We start from the raw sequence: 17,030 nt of genomic DNA on the forward strand, positions 1-17,030 counted from the left end.
ACAAGTTGGTGATGCTGCTTCGTGTTGAAAAAGCCGTTTTTCAATGCATCCATCTAACACTGCGAGCATCATGATGCATAGTGTGTATGGGGCTTAAGAGAAGCAGTAGACCCAGTGTGAGTTATGCATCCGCTGGATTGGGAGAGATGGCCCAACAGAATGGCCACCACGTTCACCAGACATTACCCCTCTTGATTATTTCATATGGGGTTATATCAAGGATAAAGTGTACAGTATACCAGTACCTAATGTTGAGACCTTAAAAACAAGGATAACAGCGGCTCTCGTAACGGCAACTATGGAGATGTTGGAGAACACCTGGTGTGAGATAGAATTTCGCTTAGACATACTCAGGACAACAAAGGGGGCACATGTGGAAATTAATAGTAATGTAAAAAAAAACTTCAGTCATTGTTGTTGAAATTGAAGAAAACCTTATACCTCTACTTAACATGGTTTGTGTGTAATGAAGTTCTGAAATCTGGGAAAGACTTTATGGACACCCTGTATATATATACATATATACTCTTAAATCCACGGTATAAGGTGTGTGAAACTGGGGCTTTGAACAAGTACTTTCTTGGTTTATTTCTACATTCACAAGTGTGAACTTGAGAATGTAAAAATAAACTATGAAAGTACTTGTTCAAAGTCCCAGTTTCACTCATCTTCTACCATGGATTTAAGAATATATATGTACATATACATACCGTGGATTTAAGGATATTCTCAAGCACATGTTCCTTCATGCTACATTAGATATAATAAACTAGTGAATTGACCTTCTTATATATATATATATATATATATATATATATATATATATAATATAATAGTATATATATATATATACATATATATATATATATATATATATATATATAAGAAGGTTTTATATATATATATAATATATATATATATGTATATATATATATATATATATATATAACGAGATGTTTCATCTCGTTATCATATTTTTAAAAGGTAGCGATGGACCAAGAGCAGCCAAAGGCAATTGGTAACACATTCTCTCTCTCTCTCTCTTTCTCTCTCTCGATACCTGATAGCTCTCTCTCTCTCTCTCTCTCTCTCTCTCTCTCTCTCTCTCTCTCTCTCTCTCTCGATACTCCTCCCCTCCATTATCTAAGGTCATCAAATCAGAGTCGTGAATTACAAAAATATGCATTTATTTAAAAGCAAAGTGTCAGCTAAATAAACTCAGGCTCTTAACAGAAAGATTAAATGAATGATTGAACTTAGATAGCCCCACTATTATCTCAGTCATAAAACCGGGCAAGTCATAATAAAGTACACCACAGTAATTAAGTCAGTTCCCATTTTTCCAGATCAATTCCACTCTTCTCCAGAACAATTCCCCTTTACCAGAATCGCCTGTTAGAAGACAGGAGAACACTCCGGTAAGCATAAAAGCATAATCAAAGATCATATGAAACAGAACATCTCTGCAATAAATATTCAAATACAATCCAGCCACACTTTGGCCAAAATAAAGAAAAGGCTTACCCATTCAGCACAGTTTTGCACAACACTTATCAACAAACACTTTGGCAGAAGCCATCCTGGCTCTGCCTCCTTTCTGTAACAGTCTCCCCTTCATTGTAACATTACATTTCATTATGTAAGGAAAAAAGGCTCGCACATACGAATTCACATTCAATGTTCACGCCCGCTGCTTGAGTCCAGTTTCAAAGTCACCTCTACATCAAGCTCTCATAGCGACAGGACGAGGCACTAATTTGCTAAGACACCAGTCTTAATCACACCACCTCAAAGAAGGATGTGTAAGCATTCCCATGGCTTGTCGCTCGGACCACTCTGTCTCTAGGGAAGTTAAATGATGATTCTCCACATTCTAAGAAACGTCATAGCACATCACATTATATATTATTTAAAATATATCATAGCAAATCCCCCTCTTTATGTAATACACACACACACACACACACACACATATATATATATATATATATATATATATATATATATATATATATATATTATATATGTGTGTGTGTGTGTGTGTGTGAAGGTCAATTTACTGATTTACCTCAAAACAACCATGTGAATCTACCGCTTTCAATCTTCCACTATCCTCACTAACATTCTTATCCTAGTTTTATCTGTTTGTGCTATGCTTTTAACTTTATACATGATAAACATTCGCCTTCGTCTACGCTAACAAACGCTTTCCTAACCTCTCCCCGATCTTTGTAAAAAAAAAATTTTAATTTAGCCACTCTACTTCACTATTTGCTTATCCACATCATACCACTATGTGAGACCAGGTTTTGCAGCAGTTAGATCACTTTTCCTTTTTAAACGATCTTGCCATATCTTAGTGTAATGGGTGTAATGTCCGTCTGTCCGTCTGTCATTCAATCACGGCCAAACGGCTGGTCCGATGGGCATGAAACTTGGTAAGGTTATAGTGGGGACTCCTAAGGTGGTTTAAATGGGGTTTCATCCTACCTCCCCCCACCGCCTCTCCGAAGGGAGTGGGGGTGAGAAGTTATCCCCTGAAACGAGGCTGATTATGCCCGTAGATTTAGTTACTTTACGAATTTTCAGACAATTTCTGTGTACATTGTTTGCTAGTTTACCTTGATAGTGACGAAGCTGCTCATGATCCTTCTAAGTGCATCTTTATTAGCCCTGCAGTTAGCGTCCTATAGTGTCATGGACGCTACATGACGCTTTTCACCCCCTTGTTCCCCATTAATATGAATAAGGTTCTTTGCAGTGTGCCTTCGGCCTGCAACCTCTTCCAATCCTTTTACTGTACCTCCTTTCATATTCTCTTTTCTTCCACGTGACTCTCCACCCTCCCCTAACAATTGATTCGTAGTGCAACTGCTTTGAGGTTTTCCTCCTGTTACACCTTTCAGACCTTTTACTGTTAATTATTGTTTCAGTGCTGAGTGACTTCATAGGTCCCAGTGCTTGGCCTTTGGCCTAAATTCTATATTTCAATTCCAATACTACTTCGCTTTTACTCTCATGTTTGAACAAAGCGTTTTCTTGCTCTTATTTCCTTCAATCTTCACTGAGACGTACCTTACGCATCCCGGTCATCCTCTGAATTATGGTTGAATGTGCATTTGTGCCTTGCGCGCGCGCGAGCGCGTGTATGTGGTGTGTGTGCGTGCAGCAAATAACCAGAGAGAAATATACACCCCGCAGTACGGTACTTATTGTGCATCAAATAGAATTGATCATAAACGAAAACAAAGTCCGACCCACATGAAGATCAAATACGGTATAAATGTTGAAGAAGGATCCCCTACCAAAGAGAATACAGAATATAAAAAAAATAACAAAAAATAAGCATGGCTGAGAAGACGCTCGAGGTCTGGATGCATAACTGAAGGATGGGAATTCTTTTGAGAGAGAGAGAGAGAGAGAGAGAGAGAGTGAGAGAGAGAGAGAGATTTCCTTCTTAGCGGCATCGGAATACCTTTGAGAGGTGAAACTCGTACTACTGAATTGCATTAGACATACGCAACAGGATTATCAGATATATTTCTGCATGAAAATAATTGTATATAATAGCAGCTAAAGTATATTTAAAAAAAAAAAAGGATTAACCTTACCCTTTTACATTTCTTCCAGGGAGATCATGTCCAAGAGACGATCAAATAAGCCGACAGCCGTGGATGACAGAGCCAGAATCGTGTGGATGTGGGTGGGAGGGAAATCCGCCTACTCGATCGCTCAGGAGACGGGGACGAGCATGACCACCGTCTACAGGTGGCTGAGACGGTGGAAACATGAGGGAAATGTGCTGACCAGACCTCGCAGCGGTCGGCCTCGACTCTCAAAACAAAAGGCGGACGATCCCGCTGCCTCGGGAGGAGCTCAGATGTCCGCCATGCCGAAACAACCTCTTGACATCGCCGGGTGTATCCAGCCACCAGACTATCTTGGAGCCTTAGAGAACTATTGGGGGAAATACGCTCCCGCCTCCCACGTGCCGCAGAGTTGTGCAGGAAGCAGCTATCCCTTTCTTTATGGAGACAGATACCCGTACCTTCATCCTGTGCTGCCGAGTGACGTACTTCTTCATGGTAAAGACGTGGGTGGCTGCTATGGATTGGCCTTGTATCACCCAGCTGACCATCAGGTTCCTTGCGTCAAGATGGATGCAGCGAAGCAGTGGATTTGCCCGTGCGCTGTAAAAGAATGGATGCGATAATACTTAACCTCTGTCACGTATTTTTTTTTTTTTTCATGGTTTCTGTTACTTCACTACAAATTTCTTGAGAAGTAACAGTAGGATTAGAAGTTGTTCCCATAAAATAACATTTCACAAAGCTATGGTAATATTACACTCTATGTGCATGTTCTTTTAATATGTAAATACATTGACTACTTTCGTCATCCTCATCAAACATTCAGTTTCTGATTATACACATTCACCTTAAACTGAGTTAAAGACGCCAAGATCATTATCGGTACTGTGCAATGAAAATCTATCTCGGGTGGCATAGAGTTCTTGTTGGAACATTTGAATGTTAGTAGCATCGTGAACTTCCTCCATACCACTGGACTGTAGAATCTACACCATCTTTGGCCTGTATCCTTGTCAGCCACCTTTCGAGACTTTCATTTCTTTCAGTTTGGAAATTTCCTCAAGTCAGATCGTTTTGAACATAAAAATGATGTTGTAAAACCCTAGTTAAGTGAAGGATAAATCTGTTATACTGTACACTGTGTTCCCTTAGCCTAAGAATGTGTGCGTTTCATAAGAGAAATCTTCATGTTTAGACCTATGCATCAGACTTTCGTTTCTTTCAGTTGGAATTTTCTTCAGGTCAAATCGTTTTGAACATAAAAATGATGTTGTAAAATCCTGGTTAGTGAAGGATAAATCTGTTATACTGTACACTGTGTTCGCTTAGCCTAAGAATGTGCTTGTGTTTCAAGAATAGAAGTCTTCATGCTTAGATCTATGCATCAAGACAACACTCCTATACTTCTTCTGATTTGGTGAACCTACTTGTAGATTTCTATCCATTTTTAGGGATCGTGATTTTGTTGATTATTATCACCGACATGTTGACTATATGATTCTGACAATGTTATTAATCTAGTTCGTCAAGTTGTTCTCGGTTTCAAAAACAGTCCCATTTCCATCCGCAAGTAGTTATTTTTAGTACTTTGCTTTTCAATATTAAACTGAAGTACGAAAAAAATGGAAACATAAGCAGTAAACGTAAAATGCTATGATAATGTTTATTATCTTGGTCCAAAAAGGGAGGAAAAATATGTAATTTACAAAGCAGTGGGATTCAAAACATTTACCCAAAACCTACATTTATATCTGTTATTCGGAGTTCAAATGTGAAAGAATGATAATAATCAGTTAAAGCAAAAGAATTTTTACAATCACTGACCTTATAAGCGCATGAATGTTACTTCATTTAAAATGAACAAGTAATAGCAATAACTATCTGTCTAGCTGTCTGGTAGACTGAATAATTCTTAAATGTCAACGTGCCTAACATTTCAAAATCACTCGACAAGAAACCAAGCATTTACTTATCAGAGTGAGCAAACGTAGGATATATCATAAATATAAATGTGCGGTTGGTTATATTTCTCTGCAAACCGAACCCTCTCACGATGTTGAATCGAAAAAGAATTAGCTTTCCCGATTTCTATTTTCTTGAAATTGCACCATAAAAAATAACATAAATGTAATTGAATATGATTCATAGTGCGCGTGATTGTACATAGTAATTGCGTGTATACACAGGTTTGTATCTAGACAAACATACCAGGTATCTCTCTCTCTCTCTCTCTCTCTCTCTCCTCTCTCTGATCTCTCTCTCTCTCTCTCTATATATATATATATATATATATATATATATATATGATATATATATAATCTTTATATATATATTAATATGGGTTTCGTGGTGTGTTAAGTAGCGTCCTCTGCTCACCAGTGTGGGGACCTAGGTTTGATTCTTGCGACCTCATACCGAAGCCTTGGCGAGAAAATCTGTCAATTTTTGTCGGACGAAAATGCGTATGATTATGTGTGTGTTTACTATTTATTCTGAGTAAGTATCCATACATCCATATTTCATGCTAAGCACCTGACATCCTGAACCAAAAGGAAAACAAAGCAAAATAAAATCAAAAAGTAAAAAAAAAAAATCTTGGCGCCACAAACATGAGGCGTAAAACCCACATCTAATTTTTATACCACTCCGTCATGTTACATATTAATGTCTCCTAGTACTACCGGCAGTGCAAACCTTCATTCCCCATGCAATATGAGGTAACAATAAGAGATTACGGAGAATAATCATAAACTATAAATCTCGTCAGGTAGACGAACGACAAAGGAAGACGATCGTTGGTCCCTTACATGCATTGCCACTTAACCTGTTTCGAGGGAGAACCGATATATCACGTCCATCCATTTCCGACGAGCAAACAGCGAGTTATAAAATGGCGCTACTTCCCTTGCCTTGTAAAATGTATTATTGAAGGAAGCGAATGATGTATTTACATAATCTCTTGACAGCTTGTTTGCTGTGCGCACTTCCCTCGCATCGGTAACCATTTTACGTCCCGATGTAATTTCACACCAGAAAGGTAGCAGTCACCCCGAATTTTCTTATGCGCCACCGTGGTCACTCTGAAGCCGATGATGGTAGGGGAATTCTTTTGCGCTGAGACGTGTCAATAGTGTGCTTTTATCACTCAAGGAACCGAAGTTGGGCAAATATTGAAGTGTTGACAAAAGAAACCAAAACTCTGTATTCACTACGGTTTGGTTTAAAGAAAGCTCATCCATCCCTTGTACTCACAAGAGCTGAACGAAAGTGGTCGGTCTGCTGAATGCGCAATAAAAATTCCGTACTTACTCTTCAGTCATAAGTAAAGCGTAAGTTAGTGGGTACACAAAATCCACTTTTTTCCATTTAAAACGACGTACATACTTACCACCGCCTTCAAGTTTATAAGGCTTTTTATTTGTCATCAGTAATACCGTATCAAAACCAGTGGGTACTCAGTATTCAAATAATAATATCACAGTTCTTACAGGAATGCCTTTTCAAGATATTCCATGTTCCTCAACAATATACTTTTTTTTTTTCTTTTTTTTTGGAAGGGAAACAGTTGCTCTTCAAAACCCCAAGTCAGCTACGAATATTTCCACTTGTTTCGTATGTGAATGCTTAGCACAACAAAGTTAGACAGAGCCTCAGTTCGATTCTCGGGCATTCCAATGAGGTGCCAGAGATGTGTATTTCTATTGATAGAAGTTCACTCTCGGCGTGGTTCGGAAGTCACGTAAAGCCTTGGTCCCGTTGCTGAATAACCACTGGTTCCATGCAACGTAAAAACACCATACAAACAAGAAGACGCTCTGGGCTACTTAAAAACAGCATCCGATAAAACTGCATTTAAGGTAGTTGACTAGTTGTAGTATCAAAAGAGCACAAAGACATCCCAGCTTTTGCAATTAGACCACTCAATTCATCGCTTTGAAAAAGGAAAACCTTCCTGACCTGTTCTGACCTGACTTGTTGGGTTTACAGCTATAATAGATTCACATTAACCGTGCATTTGATGTCTAGGCCAGTCCCTCATTTTTAGACTCATTCTAAAAATGAATAATTAAATAAATAAAACCATAATCCCCGAACCATAGGAATCAGGACAAATTGGAAATTTCATAATTAGATGTTGAAATGAACGTTGGAATGAGACAGAAACAACCAAATACGACTATAGTATATTCACATCAACCGTACATTTGATGTCTAGGCCAGCCTTTTACGACGCTCCTGATTGGCTGTTGATAAGCCAATCACAGGGCTGAAACTCTCAGTCTCTCTCGAGAGTTCACATGGGTAGGATCTATGTTCCACCTCTCCTGAGGGGATACGTCTTTCAAAAGTGTCCCTCGGGAGAGGTGGAACATCTTGCCTGTTTGAACTCTCGTGAGAGACTGAGTTTCCAGCCCTGTGATTGGCTTATCAAAAGCCAATCAGGAGCGTCGTAAAAGGCTGGCCTAGACATCAAATGTACGGTTGATGTGAATATACTATAGTCGTATTTGGTTGTTTCTGTCTCATTCCAACGTTCATTTCAACATCTAATTATGAAATTTCCAATTTGTCCTGATTCCTAAGGTTCGAGGATTTATTTATTGAATTATTTATTTTTAGAATGAGTCTATTATCCAGAGTGTTGAAAGAATTCTGTGACGCTTTACATTGTTCTACTCGCAGAACATTAATCTTCTTAAAACCGCCTCAGTGGCGTGATAGGTATGGTCTTGGCCCGCCACCTCGGAAGCCGCGAGTTCGATTCTCGGGCATTCCATTGAGGTGTGAGAGATTTGTGTTTCTGGTGATAGAAGTTCACTCTCGACGGGGTTCGGAAGTCACGTAAAGCCGTTGGTTGGTCCCGTTGCTGAATAACCACTGGTTCCATGCAACGTAAAAGCACCATACAAACAAACAAACAATTACTCTTGTTAAACTGTCCTGAGTAAGAGATTGTGTCGTTTCAGTTACTTGTCAGTTTTGACAAAAAAAATTGAATAAATCTAACCTTTAACAATTAACGTTGTTATTCCTGTAGACTTCATTAGGAAATGATCACAGGATGATAACTTACAATCTAATATCGATAAATAAATGAATAAGTAAAATAGTAGATAGACGGCTAAAGTATATTCTTTATATTCATGCATTTGTTAATGTAAGCTGTCTTCATTATCCTTGTGATTTTTTTTTTATTGTCACATTTTGTAGCTCATTGGTTTTCAAAGTATTTTGTTATTATTATTTTTTTTTCTCTCTATCACATTCCTCCAATTCGACTGGGTGGTATTTATAGTGTGGGGTTCCGGGTTGCATCCTGCCTCCTTAGGAGTCCATCACTTTTCTTACTATGTGTGCCGTTTCTAGGATCACACTCTTCTGCATGAGTCCTGGAGCTACTTCAGCGTCTAGTTTTTCTAGATTCCTTTTCAGGGATCTTGGGATCGTGCCTAGTGTTCCTATGATTATGGGTACAATTTCCACTGGCATATCCCATATCCTTCTTATTTCTATTTTCAGATCTTGATACTTATCCATTTTTTCCCTCTCTTTCCCTTCAACTCTGGTGTCCCATGGTATTGCGACATTAATGGTATTATTATTATTATTATTATTATTTTATTTTATTATTCTTATTATTATTATTTTTAATTTTTTTTTTAATTTATTATTATTATTATTATTATTATTATTATTATTATTATTATTATTATTATAAGTAGAAGACATTAATAGTAATAATAATAAAATTATGACAAAATGCTTTAAAAACAATGAAAATAATTTCATTATTATTATTATTATTATGTATTATTATTATTTATTATTATTATTTATTTTATTATTTATTATTATTATTAAGTATTGAAGTTATAGTAATAAAATTATTACAAAAGCTTAAAAAAACAATGATTTTATTATTATTATTATTATTATATTATTATTATTATTATTATTATTTATTATTATTATTATTATTATTATTTTATTATAGTAGAAGAAATTAATATAATAATAAAATTCTTTGAAAAACAATGAAAATAAATGTTATTATTTTTATTATTATTATTATTATTATTATTATTATTATTATTATTATTATTATTATTATTATTATTATTATTATTATTATTATTATAAGTAGAAGAAATTAATGATGGTCGTAATAATATCATATCATTATTATCAAATTTCTTGCATAGGTTACGTTATTCTTTTAAATGCATTTTGAGTATATCCTCTGAATGTCTACTTACATATAAACTTTTTCCCAAGAATAGGCTGGATAAAAAAAAAATAAATAAATAAGAAAAATAAAAAAATCTCTCGCCGATAACTGCTGCATTACAATTCACAAAGCGATAGCAATCCCACTGGCCTCTCCGTTTTCATCTGCGATTACAGAAGACAAAACACAGCCACATCGGAAAAATTTTATAACGACAATTTTCTCGTGTTTATCGTGTATTTATAAGCCGTAATTTGGGCTTGACAGAATCACCACCGTCGTACCTGTGAGTGAAAAATGCAGAGCAAAGCGCCTGAGAAACTCTGGCGGTAATTCCTGTCACCCTGAAAGGTCAGCCTCATCACCTGCCCAATTACACCGCGTATTACCGAGACTAATTCCTACTTGGAATTCGGTCGCGATAAGCAACACTCGCTTACTTTCACCAGCGTCAATCACCCCCTGTGAGCTGCTATCTCCCGATCTTTATAGTAAATAACTTTGTTTTACTCCATTTCTGTTTTGGGGGAGAAATTCGAATAAGAAGCGAGGCGAAGTGAAGAGTCATTATTACGGGTTCCGAACGCTAAATAACTGATAAGTCGTATCGTAATAGTAGCAGCATCTTACCTTGTTGTATTGCCGGTATTTTCTGAAACTTTTTTCTCATCAGAGCAGAGGCCACCTCCTGAATACATCGTACACATTTAGCGGGAATTATTTGCATCATCGTGACTGGCTTAATCACAATAGCATTCTCGTTACTTTTTTTTAATTTGGCGACAGCTGCAATACTGTAGTCGCAAGCCTGTCAAATCTGTATGAACTGCAAACATACAGGGTTTCCATAAAGTCCCAGTACCGTTACAAGTATTTATTGCTTGTAATGGTACTGGGACTTTATGGACACCCTGTATTGCATCTCTCAAAGCAAATAAAATGGAAGTCGCAACTGATGGTAATAATTAATATTCTGTATGTCGAAGATGCAATAAGCCAACGGATATTATAATACCGATGACTGTCTTTATATATGCCTTATCTGACAGGCAAGAATACTGAATGTGTCCTGTTTATATTTTAACAAAATAAGAGCCATGTATTTATGGATGTCCTTATAATTTTCGATTGACAGAACACTTGTCAAAATATTTTCATATCGAAGTTCCTATGCATGATGGTTTTTTACAATAATCAGATATACCTCCTAATTCACAAAAATTAATTTTCATTTTAAAACATTAAGCAGAAACTGGAATTTATATTTTCAGAATTCCCGCACCATACTAACTGGAAATAAGTTCCTTTTAACATCGATGCAAAGAAGAAATTTTTATTCAGGGCAATTCTGCAATGAATATCATTTATTGTTTGTTAGTATGTAAGGTGTTTTTACGTTGCCTGGAACCAGTGGTTATTCAGCAACGGGACCAACGGCTTTACGTGACTTCTGAACCACGTCGAGAGTGAACTTCTGTCACCAGAAATACACATCTCTCACACCTCAGTGGAATGACCGATAATCGATCTCGCAGCCACCGAGGTAGCAGGTCAAGACCATACCGATCACGCCACTGAGGCACTTGCATTTGCATTTAGGGGGACTCTTCTCAGCTTCAATAAAAATAAAGTCATGTTTTCGCACAGTATAATCTTTTATTAAGGAATCACACCTAAAAATTATAAAGCCTGACGTTCAAATGAATAAGTAACTTTTTACAAATATTTACTTGAAAGAGGGATTTCGTTACTTAAAGAAAACATTACTTTACAAAACGTATAATACTTATGTGAAATCTAGGTAAATCCAGTACATACTTGGCTATAATTACATTCTTATAGTCATTTTCACTTTACGATTTTACCTCTGGAGAGAGAGAGAGAGAGAGAGAGAGAGAGAGAGAGAGAGAGAGAGAGAGAGAGAGAGAGAGAGAGAGAGAGCAGCAGCAGCAGCAATAGTAAAAATGATATCATCATCCTGGCTAATAAAACAGTGGAATTATAATTGGAACCAACTATCACATAAGAAATAACTTAAAAAAAGGGGAGGGGGGAAATAAGTCATCCGAACTTTTTATATCTTTTTTTGATCAAAATCTTCGATGTGCATCGCACACAACACTGTCTTTTGTTTTATTTGAACTCTCAATTTCTGTTATAAGTCTACAGAGATTTTATTATTGACGTCTTCGAAGCGTGAGTACATTATGCTAACAACTTGAGATCTGTTATGCTAACCGGACGAGCATAATCTAGGCTATATTTATTTCCCCAACATATGAATAAATCAATAAAAAGAATATCACTATGGTAAAATGTTTGACGATGTTTATCAAAGTTTATTTACATGGATAACACAAAACACTTTCATTGTCACGGTCTACTTCGAATCCGCGTAACTCTACTACAGTCTTATCATAATGACGGAAGATATCAAGGCTAATGAACCTGTCACTATATACATTTCCTTGGGACACTGCAGTACGTTCCCATGTCCCGTATTGCAACCATCATCTTTGCAGCAAGACACACAGTCGTACGTGGGAGCAGCATAGTCACAGTTCATCCCCAAATACACTTCTTCCTCCCAGGAAAGATTGCAAGGACCTCTGGCGCACGTCTTCTCCACCCAACGCTCACCAGCTGGAGATACAAAAAGAAAACGGTGTTAATTGAAATAATTCTGAAGAAAGAAAACGGTGTTAATTGAACTAATTATTTCAAAACCTATTAATGGGTTGTAGCATCAAATACATCATGCCCTGCAAATGGCAGTATTTTTAAAAAGTGACTGCAAAAAGAAAAAAAAAATCAAAACTTTGACATCTATTTCCCTTGTTGAATCGCCTATAGCTATAGTAGATTCACATCAGCCATGCATTTGATGTCTAGGCCAGTCCCTTACGACGCGCCTGATTGGCTGTTGATAAGCCAATCGGAGGGCTGGAAACTCTCAGTCTCTCGAGAGAGTTCACACGGAGGCTGTATGTTCCACCTCGCCTGAGTGATACTTTTGAAAGACGTATCCCTCAGGAGGGGTGGAACATAAATCCTACCCATGTGAACTATCGAAAGAGACTGAGAGTTTCCAGCCCTGTCATTGGCTTATGAACAGTCAATCAGGAGCATCGTAAGGAATTGGCCTAGACATCAAATCAGCGGTTGATGTGTTTGTCGTGCTAAGCAGTATAACAAACCTAAAAAATTGATGACATACGTACATACATGTACTATGTATGTTATTAACTTACAGTTTGCTTTTCGAACTCTTGTTTGACAGCGGTCGAAGTCCTCTCCGTCAGGACAGGGTTTCAAGTAGTCCTCAGTGCAGGATGTGGCGTGGGTGACGTTGCACTGATAACAGTGAAGTTTACTGCGGCTGCCAAATGCCATATCTGGAAGAGATAAACTTTTATTTAAAGTGTTTCCTTTCATACATCATTTGCTACATAAAGAAACATGGTCTTCAACTGACTATCACACCAGTGTTTCCTCTCGGATCAAAATCCCATCTGACTAATAAAATTTTCTGTTCTGAAATGTCAATATTTTCTTTTTATCGTATTTTCTCTATAGTTATGGTATTAGGCAACTAACACCACAAGAAGATTTGGTGGTGGTAGGGATCCTCAGTGTCGTGATCAGTATGATCTTGGCTTGCCACCTCGGTGGCCGCGAGTTCTATTCTCTGGCATTCTGCTGCATCATTGTATAAATAGCTTGAAGAACCAAGCATTCCCTTTGTCACGCAAAGAAGCACGTATTTGTTTCGCGAGTTCAACTCTGCTATAGCCATTTCCTCTGCTTCTCCTAACTTTAAGATACTGTGGTTTTATCAGCTGCTACATCGTAACTGTAATCATTGGCATTATTAGCCTGGAAGCGCCTCAGTGGCGTGATCTTTATAGTTTTGACCTGCCACCTTGGTGGCCGCGAGTTTGATTCTCGAGCATTCCATTGAGGGGTTAGAGCTGTGTATTTCTGGTGATAGAAGTTCACTCTCGACGTGGTTCGGAAGTCACGTAAAGCCGTTGGTCCCGTTGCTGAATAACCACTGGTTCCATGCAACGTAAAAACACCGTACAAACAACTGTTAGCCCGGATTTCACCAAGAGCCTCTTATTACAGCATCACAAATTTTTAACATCACGTAACCTTTGGACTTGACCGCAAATCGCTTCGCTTCACGTTCTCATGTAAAGTCCTGGAAAGTTCAGAGTGGATGAACCCAGGTAGCCTAGCAACGTGTTCTCTCTCTCTCTCTCTCTCTCTCTCTCTCTCTCTCTCTCTCTCTCTCTCTCTCTCGATTAAAACCACTGAATCTTTCTGTAAATGACACTTGACAAACAAAACCTTCGTACAAGATGGTATATATTTAAACCTTAGAGTTCCTCTTGATTAGCATATTATGATTCGAGTCCTTTTGAACTGAACCCTTGTCAGACAAAGATTATTAACTTATGAAGTTGGAATAAATCAAGCGTTCCGATCAAAATGTGTGCGAAGTCTGTTGGAGCAAAAATAACGTGAAGCCGTTGGTCCCGTTGCTGAATAATCACTGGTTCCATGCTACGTAAAAACATCATACAAACAAACAAACCTACACGTTTCAGGTCAAGAATTAACGCAGGATGCAGCTTCATGGTGAGTATACTTTCAAATTCACAAATAGAAAAGCGTTTAGTCCCGTGAGCATTTCTAAGCGCAGACTTAATAGTACTATTCTGCATCCTCAATTTCTGATCATAAGATTTCACACATTCCCACTGAGGAGCTATAGCGACCCAAAATATTTCTGGGTATGACGAGCTGTACAAAAGAAGATACTTAGCATTAGTTAGATCAAACCAGTCAGGAATGAAGCGCATCAATGGCGTGACTGGTATGGTCTTGGCCTACCTACACCTGCCACCTCGGTGGTCGCGAGTTTGATGCTCGGGCATTCCACTGAGGGGTTAGATATGTGTATTTCTAGTGATAGAAGTTCACTCCCGACGTGGTTAGGAAGTCACGTAAACCCGTTGGTCCCCTTGCTGAATAACCACTGGTTCCATGCAACGTAAAGACACCATACAAACAAACAAACAAAGTCAGGAATGAACATATTTGAAAAATAGATTCTAAGTTGACAATGCAACTATTTTGCAGAGATACCCGATTTTCTAGTCATACACTTAATTAGTGACTCGAAATACTGCCTTACACATGATTTGAAAGAAAAACTCGCATTGTTGATACATTTATTTATAAAAGATATACGGGAAAATAAACGCTAGATATTCTCAATTTCAAAGGTTACTCGCATGAATGATTCCTAAATGCCTCGTCCATTTCCTTATTCATGCAAATGACCAAACTCATGATCATTTCAGAACAAAATAATACAGATATTTATTATTAAACTATATACATAGTATACGAATACATACTGGAAAATGCCTTCAACAACACTATTCAACTGAGCATGCAGTCTGTATATGTTCAGTATATTTGTAATACTATGTATAAGTGCTCATCTGTATTTCATTCGTTATAGATACTGTCATCATTTACCTTCAAGATATTCGTTATTACTGTAAGTATGACTCAAACATTGAAAATGACCCTATCTGATGGCGTTTAGTACCATGCAAATACAAGACGTACCTATGCAAGCCATTAAAACCGCCAATCCCTGCCAGATCAAAGCCAGCTTCATATTTTACTTCCAGACGCAAGATATACGTTAGCTATCCTTCTTTAAACATAACAAACGCCGGGGATAACGTTCACAGTGTAACACGAATCAAGCCGTCACACACAGTCATTCTTCAGAAGGGGGAACTCGACGCTACCCCGACAAGAAAATGAAACTGAATTCGTCCTCGGAGGTAAATGCGTCACACGCTCTCTCGAAAGAGGAAACTGAAGGAGATGTGCTGTACGGTCTGAGGACGTTCGTGTGTGCATTGCTTCAGGTGAGACACGGAGAGAGCGAAAGGCCTGCTTAGCTCAATAAAACTGCCCAACCGCACAATCCAGGGGACTCTCTTTCGTGTTCTGTGTACTTGGAGGGATTTTAAGATGTTAGAACATAAATGTTTTTTTCCCTTGTTTCTAAAGATCTCTTGTGGCGTTTGTTTCCCTTCTTTTGTTTTGGTCTGGCCTTTAGCCACTCTCCTTTCAAACGCGCCGAAGTTGGCAACGCTTGCGCGCCAGCGGCGCCTCTCTCTCTTTTTCTCCAGAGAGAGAGAGAGAGAAAGAGCTGTAGCCCAACGCTTTGGAAAAGATTACTTTAAAACTGACACCCCGAAGAGCATGTAACGCAAATGCTTTATCATGTTTTCACTGACAATTTCGTTTTACTGCTTGTGTGCGCCATGAAATATAACCTATACTGCATTCATCTTTCTCTGACATATTTTCAGGAATTGAAGCAAACTTCATTCCACAGTGACCTCTCGATACAGCAGCTTTAAATTGTCATTAGTGGGCCTTGCAATGGAGGTAATGCATTACTTCGTCTGTGTAAAGAATTGATTCTTGTATGCGGTGTTTGTCGATAATAATTAATTAAAATAAAATACAATACGTATTGTTCAAAGTAACCTCCTGTTAGGTACTACACCTTTCAACCCTTTCCACTGTCAATTTCGGGTTCAACTGGCCTTTGCTTAAATTCTGTATCCTGCGTTTTCTGAGGACAACTGCTGCTTTGGTAGTAAACAAACGTCCTGTTTGCCGTAGGGAGTGCTGATGGATTAGGGTTCGGTTATATGTAGTATACCCCAAGGCAGAAGAGCACTTAAGAGTCGTGAACCACTGTGTGACAGATGAGCCTCTTTGCATGACGCATGGTATGAGTCACCAAATACAGAAGGCACATGACTTGCATCCCCATATCCTGTATCTATAGGCAAAGAAGCACGAAATGTAAACAGGAAATACATCTGTGGCCTCTGGGATGTATAGTGCAGAAGAGAAGGAATGTATAATCGCAATAATTTGTTTAGCGAGAGGAAGCCGGATCTTTTGCCACATGAAACAAAGGAAAAATATGTTAGGGTGTGGGGCAGTCTCTCAGTAATTGTGATTAATTACCGAAGCAAAGTTGACATCATCGTGGCAGGTGCTAACCGTTTATGTCAAAATTGGAGCACAAGAAAGCCTCTGCCTCGAGACTTTCTTTATATGATGAGCAGGCTTTGGATAAGACGTGACAGTTGAGTGCA

The 17,030-nt window shown here is 38.0% G+C and overlaps 1 protein-coding gene across 1 annotated transcript; it reads right to left on the bottom strand.

Annotated features, from left to right (window-relative positions):
- Nucleotides 1-11,466: 11,466 nt before the first annotated feature.
- LOC135210562 (uncharacterized) lies at nucleotides 11,467-15,912 on the bottom strand. The gene is made up of 3 exons (XM_064243422.1): nucleotides 15,466-15,912; nucleotides 13,071-13,214; nucleotides 11,467-12,462 (listed from the first exon to the last, which is right to left on the bottom strand). Exons 1-3 carry the CDS (start codon nucleotides 15,515-15,517, stop codon nucleotides 12,224-12,226), a joined length of 435 nt encoding a protein of 144 aa, XP_064099492.1. The 5' UTR covers nucleotides 15,518-15,912; the 3' UTR covers nucleotides 11,467-12,223.
- Nucleotides 15,913-17,030: the final 1,118 nt, after the last annotated feature.

This window comes from Macrobrachium nipponense, chromosome 39 (genome assembly GCF_015104395.2).
Source record: "Macrobrachium nipponense isolate FS-2020 chromosome 39, ASM1510439v2, whole genome shotgun sequence".
Lineage (NCBI taxonomy): Eukaryota > Metazoa > Arthropoda > Malacostraca > Decapoda > Palaemonidae > Macrobrachium > Macrobrachium nipponense.

Excerpts from the sequence above, each read along its gene's own strand:
- LOC135210562 (XM_064243422.1), bottom strand. The coding sequence starts at position 15,517 with ATGAAGCTGGCTTTGATCTGGCAGGGATTGGCGGTTTTAATGGCTTGC. Across the intron at positions 13,215-15,465 it reads GGTTTTAATGGCTTGCATAG|ATATGGCATTTGGCAGCCGC; the intron begins GTACGTCTTGTA and ends TATCTCTTCCAG. Across the intron at positions 12,463-13,070 it reads AAGAGTTCGAAAAGCAAACT|CTGGTGAGCGTTGGGTGGAG; the intron begins GTAAGTTAATAA and ends TTGTATCTCCAG.